This window comes from Vigna radiata, unplaced genomic scaffold, assembly GCF_000741045.1.
Source record: "Vigna radiata var. radiata cultivar VC1973A unplaced genomic scaffold, Vradiata_ver6 scaffold_379, whole genome shotgun sequence".
Classification (NCBI taxonomy): Eukaryota; Viridiplantae; Streptophyta; class Magnoliopsida; order Fabales; family Fabaceae; genus Vigna; species Vigna radiata.
The window spans coordinates 138,915-154,798 of NW_014542547.1; the positions used below are offsets into that span (position 1 = coordinate 138,915).

The 15,884-nt window shown below is 33.7% G+C and overlaps 1 protein-coding gene across 4 annotated transcripts; it reads right to left on the bottom strand.

The window, feature by feature from the left end:
• Positions 1-4,099: 4,099 nt before the first annotated feature.
• Positions 4,100-15,415, bottom strand: LOC106780215 (endoplasmic reticulum metallopeptidase 1). 4 transcript variants are annotated; one of them, XM_014668476.2, is made up of 21 exons: positions 14,797-15,415; positions 14,276-14,361; positions 13,987-14,088; positions 10,214-10,320; positions 9,994-10,094; positions 9,813-9,900; positions 9,592-9,680; positions 9,342-9,481; positions 9,082-9,247; positions 8,827-8,947; positions 8,544-8,640; positions 8,136-8,265; positions 7,596-7,655; positions 7,382-7,491; positions 7,012-7,136; positions 6,503-6,727; positions 6,163-6,323; positions 5,733-5,896; positions 5,123-5,205; positions 4,730-4,815; positions 4,100-4,657 (listed from the first exon to the last, which is right to left on the bottom strand). In XM_014668476.2, exons 1-21 carry the CDS (start codon positions 15,004-15,006, stop codon positions 4,514-4,516), a joined length of 2,595 nt encoding a protein of 864 aa, XP_014523962.1. In that variant the 5' UTR covers positions 15,007-15,415; the 3' UTR covers positions 4,100-4,513. The 4 variants fall into 4 exon arrangements, 3 of the variants coding, with proteins under 3 accessions (XP_014523962.1, XP_022632629.1, XP_014523960.1); XM_014668474.2 differs by having other exon boundaries at positions 4,105-4,657; positions 7,373-7,491; positions 14,797-15,410; XR_002666530.1 differs by lacking the exon at positions 5,733-5,896 and having other exon boundaries at positions 4,621-4,657; positions 7,373-7,491.
• Positions 15,416-15,884: the final 469 nt, after the last annotated feature.

Consider the following 15,884-nt stretch of genomic DNA (forward strand, 5'->3'; position numbering starts at 1 on the left):
ACCCAATGAGTCTCTAGGGAAAATGATACTCGGTCTTACCGTTTATATTACTTGATATGATTCAGTACACTTGTCGGAGTCTTAAAAACCGTCTAAACCCTTTGAGACACTCTCAAAGTCAAGAAAACACATGTTCTTCTTCCTATAGTCACAATAGGAAACCTCAAACCAATCTTCAAAAGATTGCAGAATCTGATCTCGCAATAACACCCAAATGTACAGATTGATCAGCCTTTGAAAACACAACAGTCTTACTCTTCAAGAAATAACAAGTAGTTGATCACCATGGTCACTCTTGTTTCTTGGAGCTTTTCCCTTTTTCTGTGAGATCACAACTTTCTGTAACATCACAGCTTTCTGTAAAAGATATCAAAATGTTAGAATCACAAAAGTTCTTGCAGAATTCGAATTCGCGTCAATTTATAGAATAACACATCACAAACGCATTTTAATCGACTAAGCTACTAATATGATCGAATATAAAAATTTTGTTATGACAGTTAGCAGCAATCACAACAACTAATGATGCGCAATTACTGTAGTCGACTATCATTTAATGCTTGGTCAACATATCTAAAAATATGACCGTTAGACAGTTATGTAACAGAATTTCAAAACAATAACAGATTTAATTGAATCAACACGCATGCAATCGACTATGTAACAATGTTAAGCATAGTTTTAAAAAACCTTCTCTTTGAAAAATCTCACAGCACACTTGAAAATAGTTTGTACAAATACACAAGTTTAAATAGACTCACCCCATAACGAAATCGACTTAAAACTGTTGTTTTGCCACACAATTAAAGTTCAACATAAGTGTTTGTGGTTTTCCATTTCCAAAAACATATGTCATGCATTAACATAAAAAATCACATATGTAGCAGGGTGATATGCAATGAACAACACAATCATGTTCTCATATATGCTCAAACAGATTCAACACATTGATCAAAAGCATATAACATGTAAACATAGAACATGTAACACATAGTACACATGTGTTATTAATTATGCGTTGTCATCATCAAAAAACTCATATATTACTGAGATTGTGGGTTCAGCTAAACTTGTGCTCCTCCTATCAACAATTAGCAATTTTCAATTCATGCTTCTTGCACTCATACCTCAGTAGATACATTTCTACCATCTTCTAAAATTGAAACTATGCTTTTAAAAAAAAATCTTCTAAAGATTTTTCAAATTCCTTTTGCAAAGCTTTATATTTTTATTTCAAATTACTATGTAAAGAAAATTTGTCATTATAATCATGTGTCTCACCAAAAGTATTAGAATTACTCAACAAAAGTCCATTGTGAATCCTTTGGTTCCTATAAATTATTTATAGTAATAGCAGACATAAATGGACTGTTTAACGTTACATCCCAAACACCTCTATCAAAAAACTCTAAAGATTTGATCCTGGCTTTTCAGAAAGGATAATTTTCACTAGTAAAAAGAGGAGGTTTGTTAACAGACGCACCCTCTGCAAAGATTTGATTTTGTTCAACCATTTTTGAAAAGTTTGAATGACTATCAAAGCAAGCTCCGATACCAATTGTTAGAATCACGCATCAGAATAATCCCGTTTGGAAAAAAACCAAGAGGGGTGAATTGGTTTGTTAATAGAAGTGTGCTCTTTAAGAAATTATTTGACTTGGCAATAAAAATTATTTCTTTAAGACAATATTAGATAAAAAAAAGAGTATAGGGACATATATATTTGCACAAGTAAATTTATGTTAGTTTGGATCAAAAGAACCTTACATTCAGCTGTTAATCTCTCTAAATTAACCCATGACTAAAATAAACAAGAACTTAAAATCATAGAGAAGTTAGTTTAGGTTTAGAAAACACCTCTCTTGAAGTTATAAGAGATGAAAGACACCTCCCTTGAAATTCACAAGGGATGAACATCGCCTTTGAGTCTCACAAAGGATGAAGACACCTTTCTTAAATCACACAAGAGATGAAGAAACACCTTTCTTGAATCCACAAGGAATGAACACCTCCTTTCAATCACACAAAGGATTGACAACTTCTCTTAGCAACAGCGGCAACACTTAATCACACAAGAACATACTTGGTAAAAGTTATTACTCTATCTACACTAGGTTTTTTAAAGCTTTTCCAGAGAGAGTTCTCAAGTAGTCAGACTTCTCCAACCTCTGTATTTTAAAAAGAAAGCATACACTTAATTTTTATAAGTCATTTGTGAAATTAGGTCAAGAAATTGAAGAGTCAAGCCACAACTATTGCTGATAATCGATTATCATTAGTGATGATCAATTATCAAAAAACTTTTATGAAAAATTAAGACTCTCTAGTGCTCTAATGCTTGCGTTCTGCCTTTTACTCTTGGCCTACTAATTTAACTATTTTAAATAAGATACACAAATTACTAGACTTCAACAACTAAACTCTTAAGTCTTCAAAGTATCTCTTCAATCTAAACATTCTTTAAATTTTCAACACTTCTCCATGAGTCATCATCATCAAAACTACTTTAAGATGTCCATCTTCTTTTGTCAACACTTCATAGCTAAAAAAGATCACTTAGTTGTAGTAGTTGAAACAAGTAGACTTAATACCAATTGAATTAAAGGATCAATCAGGAAATAAGCCAAATATTTTCTTGTTTTTACCAATTGTTGACATGGTTCAGAAATTGTTGATAGATTTCTCATTTCAAAATGAAATGGAAAATCAAGTTCATAATGTTGAACTTCTATTCTAAGATGCAACTTTTCCTATTATGTAAAATCATCATAGGAAAACTTTATTGTCGATTCACAAATTTTCTCCACTTGAATGATTTCTAAAGCCATTTTAGATCGAAAGTTTCACTCAAAGTAAATAACTCCATCATATTATCACAAAATCTACTTTTAAGCTCCCGCAACTAAGTATCAAGTATATCAATTAACAAATTAATACGATAATAACGTTCAACTGTAATGTTATGAACATTTTTTTTTTGAGCTCGACCTCTTCTTGAAATATACAAGGTAGTTAGCTTAGGAATGTTGATTTCATGCTTCTCACAAAATGATATGACTTTCTTAAAAGAACTTTCTCAACTTGATTCCTCATTCTTTGAATCAAAGTTTTTGTTGTGGAAACCAAAAACATTGCATTCAATATATCTTGATTCTTTCATTGTAAAGCATGACAGAGCTCATGGGTAATTGCCAAGATATATCTCATAAGATGAAACAAAAAAATGAGTTCAAAGGATATGAGAATATCATAAGCACTATTAACATTACCAAGGTGGGAATAATTTACCTTCTTCTGAAGCTTTTTGAAGAACTTCACAAGTAGCCTCATGCATGCATAATAAGCTACGAACTGAATTCACATAAGATCCCCATCAAATATCTACAGCTCTTCGTAAAGTGTCTATTTGATCAAGTCCATTACCAATTTCAATCTCATCACTAACCATCAAATTTGTAATGATTGTTGCTTCATCGGTTTGATCATGTCTCTTCGAAGAACCTATCACAACATTTACTATCAATGCTAAATTAAAAAAAAATGATGAACATGACTCACTTAATATATAATATAAAATATATATATATATATATATATATATATATATATATATATATATATATATATATGTGTGTGTGTGTGTGTGGAAACTGTTGTTAGTAGTTATGGTAGAAAAAATTAATCTGTTGTAACTTTCTGTATTCTTTACTTCCTCAATAACGAATTGGAATCCTTCTATTCAAGATTCTTCATTTTGTATGTTCTTCATGTAATTAAGACACCTAGAATTACTTTCATGCATCCCAACTCAATTTTGATAAAAGAAAATGATACAAAAGATTACATCACAACTCAATTTTGATAAAAGAAAATGATACAAAAGACGGAAGTTTATTGAACTGAGTTTTGATTGAATTCCATGTACCATCATAATCTCCACATGTTGTATATCGCTACTAGATATTGATTTGCCAATTAGTTTCCTTCAATGACAGTGGCAGCATTTAGGACAATATGCTAAATTTTCTTCTTTTTTTTTTTTTTTTTTCAAAACTGGAGTCCTTAGGCTTGGTATATAAATTAGGTACAATAATCACCAAGGTATATCAATCAAGCACGAAAGGAACTTTCATCTGTAACATCAAGTTCCAATCTTCGGTATAAATGCTCGTGATTTGCAGATGTACCATCTAAATGTAAAACTAAATGAAGAGGACAAAGGCACGATGAACATCCATCATCTGAAAATTGTAAATTATAATTATAAGTATTCGCTAAACTTGATGCCCAGTCCAGATTTAGAATCAAAATTTGGTTCTGGTTTTGCATCTATTAGTACCATGCAACTTTTTTTTTTTCTTTTTGGTAAGAACGTTTGCGTAAAGAATAAAGTTTTATGCTGAAAATGGGATTAGCATACTAATGATCAGTTATTACATCAATTTCTATGGCTAGTCTATACAAATGCGGTATTAAAAGAAATAAATTGTCCTTACAAGACTTTTATTAAGAATTATAAGATATAGCTAGACATAAAACTTGAATAGGCCGTAACATCAACCCAGTCAGGGAAAAGATCCTTCAATCTCTTCATTGGATCAACCAACTTTTGGTCTAAAACTGCAACGTCGACTCTTAATGCTTCAGAGCTGTTAGCCTGGCATCATCAACCAAAATAGTAAGTTACACTATTATAGTAAAGAGAAGTTAAAAGGGCATCAAATTTTACCTCTAACCAGAAGGTCCAATTCCCATCACTAGGACCACTAAGACGACATATATATGATTGTGGACCACCACCAAAGATTTCAGTTCCTGTGCCAAGTGCAAGCTACATTAGGCAATGAAAAGATATTACCTAACTCTTAGAATTTTGAGTTTGGACCTAACTTAACTCCAAAAGCTAGTTTGGGGATGAGTGTTGGCCTCCACTCATACATTACTATTATGGTCACATTAATCGAAGATATTTAGCACTCTCCTCACATCAAGACATTTCAAGTGTAAAGTTTGTAACTGGACATCTATTATGTGGGTGGTGTGATTTTTGACATGATTCCGGGTGATTTTGTAACAATAATTTTGAGGTTTAGACCTGCCTATGTGTAAACAGTTTTCATACCTGGAAGAAGATTATCTGCAAATGACCAACTTGATAAAGGACCAGTTATGTTGAGAACCGCAACCCAGACCTCTTGCAAGGAGCTAAAAGGAAAATAAATCCAGTTATACATGAAAACAAAGAGAAAAGTTAAGTACTTTCGTTTAACTTTTCTTAAACTGTTTTCAGTTCACACAAGGAGGTGTAGAAAACCAATTTAAGATCTTTGAAAACAAATTTCAGCTAAAACCAATACACAAGAATTTATTTTTGTAGGGAAAAAGATCACATAATGTCTGAAAAAATAAATACTATATGGATTCAAATAACAGTATATCACTGCGTATTTCCCTCATTCTCTAAGGAGACAAGCATCTTTGTAAGAACAAACCAAGTTGAGAAAAACAAATAGATCAGTAATCCAACTAACATCATAATTTGTATCTCTGAAATAATTCTCACGCACTGACTGTTATTGTATGCTACCAACATGGAAAAGGTTTTGAAGCAACTAAATCAAGATTTCCACACTAGGCCACCACAAAGAAAACATGAAATCATATGGAACATAACTTGTATTTTTTACTATGCAGATTAACCACGCTAGTAGCAACCAACATGATCTACATACCCTAAAGAAAGCTCCAAGTGAACTCTTCTCGGTCCTTTTACAGAATTTAATGATGGATTTTGAATAGACAATTCTGGAAAGTACTCATACTGTTTCAAAATATCATCTTTTTGTGCAGGGAACTTCAGACTGTTTGAAAAGAGAAAAGAAACTGGAAAAATTGCCTGCAAAGAGAATGAGATCAAATAGCAGTGGCAAATCATAACATATACTAATGTGTTCTAAAGAGTAATCTAACTGCTAACAGTAGCTCAATATTTTGCAACTGCTAAAGATTGTGACGCAACCTTGGAGTCCATTAATTAAAGAGATGAAGAATAAAAATAAATGTGGACAAAAATCTTGTTTTACTCGTTACCCTTTGAATTAAGTGAGATGAAAAAGTGCTGGTGAGAAAGGATGAAAATAATAAAATCGGCATCCAACATACCATCCAATCATTGCGTTTAGAAAATGATGCAGATTCAAATGAAAACTCTGATGTAACATTCAATTCCTTTGCCACTTCAGGTGAGTGTTTGAAAAGGAAAAGTAAAGAATTGGAATCAGTTACAGAAAAATCATAAGTGGATTCCAGAATCTGACTAGAGCCTGCCAAACCACGGGAAAAAATGCTAGAAGTTAGATCAAAAATAGAGAATAAAAAGATATTTGGAGTGCTACAATGATAGTAGAAAAAAAAAAAAGAATTAGAGGAACTTGAATAAACACGTTATATTCACAAGATTTATTCATTACTACAGAAGGCAACCATTTCTGGTTATCAATACCTGCAGTGTGGAAAGTATGCTGAAAAACAATCCTCTTAGGTGCAGACGTGGTGTAAGGAAAAAACTGAGATGATAAAGCTAAACCAAACACACTAAGATGAAGCAGAAATTGCAAGATGGATGACCTGGCTAACCAATGCCCACATATGGGCATTAGAGGGCCTGTGCACCAACCAGTCACAATTCCAATCACTGCAGCCACAATAATATCAGGAACATAGTGCCCTGCAACAAAGATTGGGTCAGGCTGCATACATTTTGAGCTTTGTGAAATTGCTAGCTTTAATACTATTAATGATGAGTTCCAATAAAGGAAACCTCCGGCAAGATAGCCCATATATACACTTCATTTGATTTTAAACAAACATACTTACAAATGTACCTATTCAAATGCAGTAGCATAAAGCTTAGTGATTCCATCTCAATGGTCTATTTATCATACTAAACCTTAAAAAGGGCAATTTATAATACATTAATTTAATTAATGAGGTGTGTGTATATAAACTAACCATATGGTAGAGGAAGAGAACCCATCATTCCCATCTTCTCTATCAGAAACTGGACAAGAAAGCCACCAAAATAAACAGAATATGCAAGGCATGGAACTAGAGGTAATATGTAAAACATTGTTGACCTGGAGAGCAAAAAAACAAAAAAGGATTACTGAAATGAATAACACTTGCCAAAAGAAATAGTATTAGATGATAGCATGCATATAACAACTGTGAATATGCAAAACAAATATATTGCAATGTGAAGGGAGTAAAATGACAGTGGGGCTGTAAGACCAAAGATGAAGCAAGACATAAATTTATCTGTACAAAAGTAGTACATGCGGTGGTTACAATTAAATAAGTATTCACAATCAACCTGAGTGACCTTTGTCCAAAGAATTTGACAGACAGGCAGAAAAATATCCACGCCGGAAGCATGGATGCGCACACAAAAAATGTCACAAAACCTCCACTCAGCCCAGCTACAAGATAAGCCTGTTTTCAATAAATTGTTTTAGCCAAGCAAAATATTCAAGAGAATGCATTAAATCACGAGGAAAAAGAATCATATTGTCTGGCTGTATTTTAAATCAGCACACCATAGTTAATATGGCATAGAATCCAAATCCTCCCCAGAAGCTTGCTTCATCAGATAGTGCCTGGAAATTTATGTGTCAAACAAAACAGTTAGGCAGTTCGGACTTCCACCAACAAGATAAATTGAAATCACTCCTGAAGAATATGCTCAAACACCACACAACATATTTATAAAGGTCATGCATGAAGGCAGCACAAGCCAAAGTGGATAAGCTAATTCTATAGACAACATTGTTGGACATCGGAAGTCTTATCAGACAATATAGTTCATTTGACAACTGACAGAATCAAGAACAAAGTAGATTTTTGGCAATTTTTCTTTTATCATGAAAGGAAAAAGCAAATTTAAAAAACACAATGGTGTTTTTGTTAACGTAACAAGTTTGTCAGAAAAAAAAGTCAGATCTTGATTTTTATTTAAAAAAAAAAAAAAAAAGTCTATCACGTAGTGACAAATTTATTAATGATCATTTCATAAAAATAAACTATGAAGACACGCATCAGAATAGACTTGTTAAACCCATTTCAATATGCCACAATACCTCTTCAGATGTCTTGACAATTGAAACGTCTTGAGAAAGTGGAAAGCGTCTCCAGATAATTCTTGGAATTAAAAGCCCAGTAAGTGCACAGGGTACAAACATCAGGAAAGCCAGGTATGGATTAGCAAACCTGAGTTTTATCAATATAGTCAACACATGATTACAGAAAATGTATTAAGATTTTAAATTTACACCTAAGATACTTTAATGACCACAAAAAAGCCACTTCAAAATCTTCACATTTGACTGGGCGAATATTAAATTGAAGCTCCATCATACTTTCTTCTCTCAATCTCATTTGGTTAATTAAAAACAATTCTGGCACTAACTGCACGAAACCAAAAGTTACACTACAAAAAATCTATCACTAACTACAAGAATCCAAAAGCTAACTTTAAATGAACGTACCAATTCATTGTCTGAGAAGACAACAATAATCTCAGGATAGAAAACACAACAGGAACAACAACTGCCAATATAATTCCAACTGTGTGGATAAAAATACCTGCACATCCAATAAATTATAAAATGTTATTCAAAGTGTCAACGAATAATATTTAAATTCTTCTACAATAACCCAGGAAAAAATACTTACAGAATATTGAGGCAAAAATTTAAAGGGATTAACAAGGAGACCAATTAGAAATATCATATCAAAAAATTAAATGACAGTAACCAGACAATAATCTACCTTTTATAAAATCACACAAGGCTGCTGACCAAGAATGTGATCTACCAATTGTGAAGGGAAAAACAAGGAAGAAGATAGGAATACTATGAAGAATTTTAGCCACTCTTCTGGAATAAAATATCTGAAAATCCACAATTGAAGTATAAGACAACAAAATAGCAAGATGAGCCAATTCTCAAGATTATATTGCTTTGATTATCAAAAGGAGTATCGGATCATTAGAAAAAGCAGGATTCTGCCAACATTAGTGCATACCATAAACAATGAGAAATAATCAAAGAATACAGCCCGCTCATCATTGAATGTGCTTGCGGTAACTTCACTGTAATTTGTCTGATAGGTGTTCTGTAGCTTAGAAGAATTAGTAAATGTCTTGATTATGCTAAACAAATTTTCTCCACGTGCTTGGATGCTTCCAGGCCTGAGAAAGAGTTATACTTACACACTTTTGCAAGATAAAATTATAAAAATTCAATCAAATATCTTGTACCAAATCAAGTATGTAAGATACATACATCAGTCTCTCTACTGTATCAGATGAGGTATGGTAAAAGTATCCACCAAGGAGAAATATAATGTCAAGCCCAGGAATATTCCCATAGTCTTGGGAAAATATCCGGTAATCAGTATCTCCAGGAATAACAGGGAAAACATCCTGTATGTTGAAATGGAAAATTCATGTTTGAATTAGGAAATGCAAAAATTTATGGCCAACCAGCACCATAGAGTATTAAAGATATAGGAAGGTTAGAAGAGAAACATAACCTCAGCTGCACTATTAGCCATAGGGTATATTGCTGCTTCTGCGTAGACATTAGAAGGCCAAGAACTTGGTCCAGATTGGCAAACTAAATCTGTTAAGTTTAGCAACATTATTCAGTGAAAATGTAATGTATGGCACACATCATAAGTTGATGGAGAGAGACGCTGAAGATTGGCTCATTATCCAACTACTAGTAATAATAGAACTTTTGCATGACACTTACCAGGCCCTCCAGTTCCTGATGCCTCCACATTTATAAAAGCTCCTATTGTGTCACGCCATTTATGTGTCTTCATGAACCCATGTGAACCCTTAAGCATTAGAAGTAAACAACACAACATTAGCTCATTATGGTAAAATTCACACATGAATAAATCATTATCCTGCATAGACAAACTTCCTACCAACATAAAAAGTTCCTCAGCACCATTAAAAAGGAAAATAACTGGGCGGTGGGGAACCCAACCAGAGTCGACTATTAGTCTTGCAATTTCCAGCATAGATGCTGAAAAGGGAGGCAATAAGATAAACAATACAATTTAGAATGCTCAAGGTAATGTACAGATTTCCCAAATATAATCTCTCTTAAATTCAATGATGACTTCAAATGTAGCTACTACTCACCAACACATGAACCACAGTCACCAGCACCAGGGGAACCAAGGGGACTATCAAAATGTCCATTCACTAAAACTGATGGATCAGTCTCTTTCGAAACCATAGATGATATCCTGCAGTAAAATAAAAAAAAAATGCAGTCAATATTCCTTAAACTCAGACATCTGTATTATGGGAAAACTAACCTTGTGCAGGATCATTTCCGACAATGTTCACCGAACGATTGACGAAACAGAAAATGTAGAAGGGATCAAAGATGAAAAAAATTCCAATTTACCTTGATTGACATGACAATCAAGAGAAATTGATGACTAGAGAAAGACCCGTCACTTTGAATTGGAAACTCAAAGATAATGACCAATACATCCAATTAAGAACTTAGTGAGAATTTAATCCAGGAAGATTGAAGTTTGTTCGTCTCTAGTCCCTTCCACAAGTTTTTGTTTTGTCAATCGTTTGGTGGAAATGATCCTATACAAGCTTAGTTCTTCATCATATGTTAACATGATAAAAAAAAAAACTGATAAACTGATTTATTATTACGGAGAGGGTAAAAGATACAAGATCAATGAGACTCAATTAGCAGAAGACGATATACAAAGCTCAGTTACAAGTTAGTTGTAATTGTGTAGCAAAGCAGTTACACTAACCAACAGTCTAGATTAACAGAAGACTGTATGCCAAGCTAAGTTACAAGTTAGTGGTAATTGTGCAACAAAGCAGTTACACTAACCAACAGTCTAGATACGCTGCATTGATGTGATTTTGATCACGATCACTTTCAAAAAGAAAACCCATTGGACTAAAGGGAGAAAGAAACAACAAAGCCATGAAGGCTACAGGCTTTGATAACAGATTCAATTTGTTGTTGAAACAACAAAAAATTCTTTCATCGGGTCTTTTCATGATTTGATGAGAAATAGTGGCTGGAGCAGCCACTGGAATCAAAGAGGTCTGAGCAGTTATTATCATGAAGGAGATGCCGAAGCAGTCAATGAAATTGAAGAAACATCACCATCAAAAATTCTGGCAAAAGTCATGAACAAGAATCATTGTGCTCTGGATACAGTAATAGAAAATTGATACACTGATTTATTACTTTGAAAGGGTAAAACATACAAGATGAGAAGAATCAGACTCTGTTATCAGAAGAATATATACAAAGCTCTAATACAAGTTAGTTGTAACTTTCTAACATAACAGTTACACAAACCAATAGTCTGAAGAATGCTACACTAACCAACGGTCTAACAAAACTACAACTACAACAGAAATAACAATTGTCTAATCAAAACAACTACACTGAGAGGCAACAAATGTTAAACAGTGTATTACATTCACATAACCTTCTTTGTTATATAATGTACATAAATATATGTAGTCACTTAAGGTACAATAATGATTCACTATAGTCTTGATTCTTGACACATCATGTTCAGTAATTAATCACTATATCCATGTTTCAGAGATCTTCAGATTGAACATAATCATCTACTAATACGGTTTCTGTAACCCTCTTCTTCAATGAACCTTGTTAATTTATATTAAAAGAGTCATATTAGTTCCTACCTTATGTTCACTCCAACTCTACAGTTTAAGAAATGGTATATCACTTTTCCAGGTCACGTAGTGCCTGCCAGGAGAAGTATCATTTAGAAAACTAAAAAAATAAAGCAAACAGAAAGAGAGATTACATTAAAATGCCACTGTTAATTGCAAGAACAGTACATCAAGATTACCACCACCACATGTACTTCATTCAAATTTTCCATTCCATATACGAAGCTCTATTTCTTTTTCAATTTACCCTCTGAACGTGTTTATCTTTGAAACTATTAGGCGTATGATTTTAATCTCCGTTAATTGTATGATTGTCACAATGTTAAGTTACTAGCAGGTGACCCCATTGATAGAACTGACTCAGATTGTAAAAAGTCTAATACATTTTTTCAATGCTTTTCCCCTTATTGGAAGCCCTATTATTTAACAAAAATGAACAAGGCCTAACTCAGTGCCAAAAGCTGAGTCAAGGGGAGGAGATAGCTCATGCCTAATAAGGAGTGTTCTTCCCGTAATCCTAGCTAATGTAGGACATGGACATGTTAACTCAAACCCATAACTACAGATCCCACAGAGCTGTGTATAGCGGCTGGCCCACTAAAAGCAGTGCATAGCACATAGCTGGATAACTGCTATTTTGAAATTTTGAAGTGCAATGCTATGGCAGTGCAAATAGAGATTCACTGCTATTGACAACTCTGATCACACCCCTACAACTGGATGTTCAGAACAGAAAATTTGCAACACTAAACATCAGTAGGAAATCCAACATTAAGACTAGAGAGGCCTAATACCATAATAAAAATTACAGATTATAGCTCAACCCAAAAGCATAACTCAAGGGTGAGGATTACCCAATCCTGATAAGAAATATTCTAGCCATATTCCCAGTCAGTGCCAGGACATCTTAAGACTTCTAACTTTTAATTATAAGGTACTTTTTTCTACTAAAAAACTACATTATGCCAAAAGGATTATGTAAGGCCACAAGAATCCCACTGAAGAAACCAAACTCTAGTTTAACAGTTTCAATGTTAACCAACATTCAGGTTAAACAAAGGGATTATTAAACATTATTTCCCATGTAGTTCACCCTTTAAAATAACCCTTTCAACTCTGTGTCACTTAATCCTCAACTTTGATTCAGGATTAATGCTATTTATAACACAAGCAGTGCATGTGATCTAAACACAATTCAAGAAGTATGATGTTCCTAATTATGACTTTCTTCGAAGAAGTTCACATCATTGCAGAGAACTGAGAACTGAAAATGAGGAAGGAGAGGACCAAATGTAAGAAGGGAAACAGATGACACAAAGACTTCTTTGAATTTTCTGGAGGAATATGTATAATTTCCACAGAAAAAGTAAAAACTGGTGTTAGAAAAAACAGGGAAAGATTGCACTCAATTGTGGTACAAGTTAAAACCAATATCAGCACTACCGTAATTGTATAATAAACCACAACCAGAAAGAAAATGATTCAATAAACTGCCAAATGTGAATGAACTACTCTGCAATTTGCAAACTAGAATTATTAGCTATGATGGTTGTGCTAAGTGGCCTTAGACAATGATCAATAATCACTAATAGGATAATGTGTCCTAGTCATAGACTGATAATTTTAAGCCAGTTCAAAATCCATGCTCTCATGTCCTCCTAAATTTTATTGGTGATTGGAAACAATCGAAATAATTGCTTTCATGTTACTAAATCTAGCTTGCTGTGGTATGTGAAACATTTGCTTATGAGTTGCGGAACATCTTTCCTTATTCGTTTCCAATTATGTTGCAATTCTTGCACGGTTCTGGCCACTCCAGCATGTCCTTCTATTGTGGACATTTAATTGCATGCATTGATCTTGACAAGGCATCCACAGCTTTAATTTTTGTCCAGTTTATGCTCAATTCAGTAGTTAACTCCTAGCAGTTGTATAACTTTGTCGGTCAGTTTGGATAACAAAGTGGTGACCTATCAACTATAAGTTGAATTTAGATAGTGATTTGCAAGTGGCGATATTTTCTTAAGTGGACAACGGAAAAACTAGAGGCGTGTTAAGGGAAGTTTACCCTTAAAACAAGGAAATTCAAATATGAAATGTTAAAACTGCTTGAAATTTGAAGCATAAGGGATAACTATAGCACAATAATACCATTCATATATCCCACCCAATACACATCTGAATCCAATGCAAATGACCATATTGATTTGCCAATGTACCTCATAATAATATTAGTATGATTTCTGTATCCAAGGGCTATGTTGTGTCCCAAAAACAACATATTGAAGGAACCACTTACAGTAGTCTCCTCAATCTCAATTCTGCGAGTAAAAAGTTGGAAACCAAATCAGAGTTCAAGAAATTGAAAGATAGAAAGAAAGAAAGAAAGAAAGAAACATACATTAAAAGCGTGTATTAAATAAAACAAATAAGTGGGCCAACAAGGAAAAATAGAAAAAGAATTGTAACAAATAATAATAAAATAATTATAAAAAGTACTATTGCAACCTGACATTGGAGCTAGCTCGCTCCTTTAGTACTTCCAACTGACCCTTAATATATTCTGCTGCCTTTTTTAAACCAGGACGCCCTTCCTGTTAATAAATGCACCAAAAGTCAACATTCATAAAACCATTTTAGATTCGTAAGAAAAATGTTATCTTTTCTGTACAACAAAGCATTACAACTAAGACGATAAGTTTCATAGGGTGTCTACTGTGAAAAAATTTCCCACTCTTAACCAATTAGAATTAAAAATAATGTTTGTTATGAGTTTTAAAATATTTTAATATTCTCAAAATATAAATAGTGATATAAATTACATCATACGAGTTACTGTACGAGTTGCAGCACTTATTAATTCATAACAGCAATGAAAAAGCGATGGATTCCACTTACTGGAAAGCGATTGCTATCTTGTCACACAATAAAGATCCCTAATTGTAAACAATATCATTAAGACGAAACAACGCTGATAAAGTTTCACATTTCCAAATTATAAAAAAAAAACGGAATTAAATTTGGCTCACTTGACGACCGTCGATCTCTTGGGACAACATTCGAACATGTTGTATAGTTCTTCCTTCAGAGAATCGATCGAGCGGCGCGTCGTTCCCGAGAGGATTCACGAACTTCAAGTGGACAACGGAGTAGGTCAGCGCCGACACCAGTCCGTACATGACCGCCAGAAGGAGCAATAATTTGATAGCGGAGACATCCTCGGAAGACCCGAACGCCATGCCAGACAGCGTTTCCTCAGAGGAACGAAAGAGATGGAAGGTGGACAGTTTCTGCTTTGTCTGCTTCTGTTCGTATGGGTTCAATTAAATTTAACTTAATGAATAACAATGATTTATATAAAATTATCCAACGATGAAATGGTTTTGCTTTGGTTCAGTGTCCGCGTGACATAAATCGCCCAAGACTAAGACCAATAACAGTGAGAGGGAACTTCCCAACAAATTTTGTTTCGTATTTTACGATGGACTCACTGCGACGTTGGTTGTGATTGACTTCAAACATCCAAATTCATCATGTTAGTTTGGTTATGGGCTTGAAAATGATTGCATTAATGGGTTATGGGCCTACCCAGTATTCACATGTTCGTCACGGTTGGGAAAAATATTACGTCACCAAAATACAATGGAGACTAAAATGGGAAGGGTATAAAATGGTTGGGAATTCTCACAAGAGTATTCTGAATAATAATACTTTATCAACAGGTTAGTTTGTAATGATTTTGTCAAGTGGACTCAAACTAACATTTGGTAATCTAGTATTTATTATTTAATAGTGTTATTATAGGATCGAAATATATCCTAGATAATGTCATACGAGTAAGCATTTTTCTTTAATTTGAGATGTTTCTCAAATACTATGGTAATCTCACTTGTACAAGGTAAAGATGTCTCCAACACAGGGATGGTGTCTACAAAGGTAATACAACCATTAGTATAGAAAAGACTTTAAACGTATGTTATTTTGAACTTTTAATGTCTGTTCTTTGTTTGACGTTTATACGGGTGACATTAATGAGACGTCGGATCCTTTAGGTCAGACATCTCTATAGACGTCGGACCTATATAGGTCAGACGTCTATATAGACTTTCGATCCATA

What these genes read in the sequence shown, in the direction of transcription:
- LOC106780215 (XM_014668474.2), bottom strand. Translation starts at nt 15,006, where the DNA reads ATGGCGTTCGGGTCTTCCGAGGATGTCTCCGCTATCAAATTATTGCTC. An exon ending in TCTTCTCAGACAATGAATTG is followed by an intron (nt 8,266 to 8,543) that starts GTACGTTCATTT and finishes GATAAAACTCAG; the next exon opens with GTTTGCTAATCCATACCTGG. An exon ending in TCTATGCCATATTAACTATG is followed by an intron (nt 7,492 to 7,595) that starts GTGTGCTGATTT and finishes TATTGAAAACAG; the next exon opens with GCTTATCTTGTAGCTGGGCT.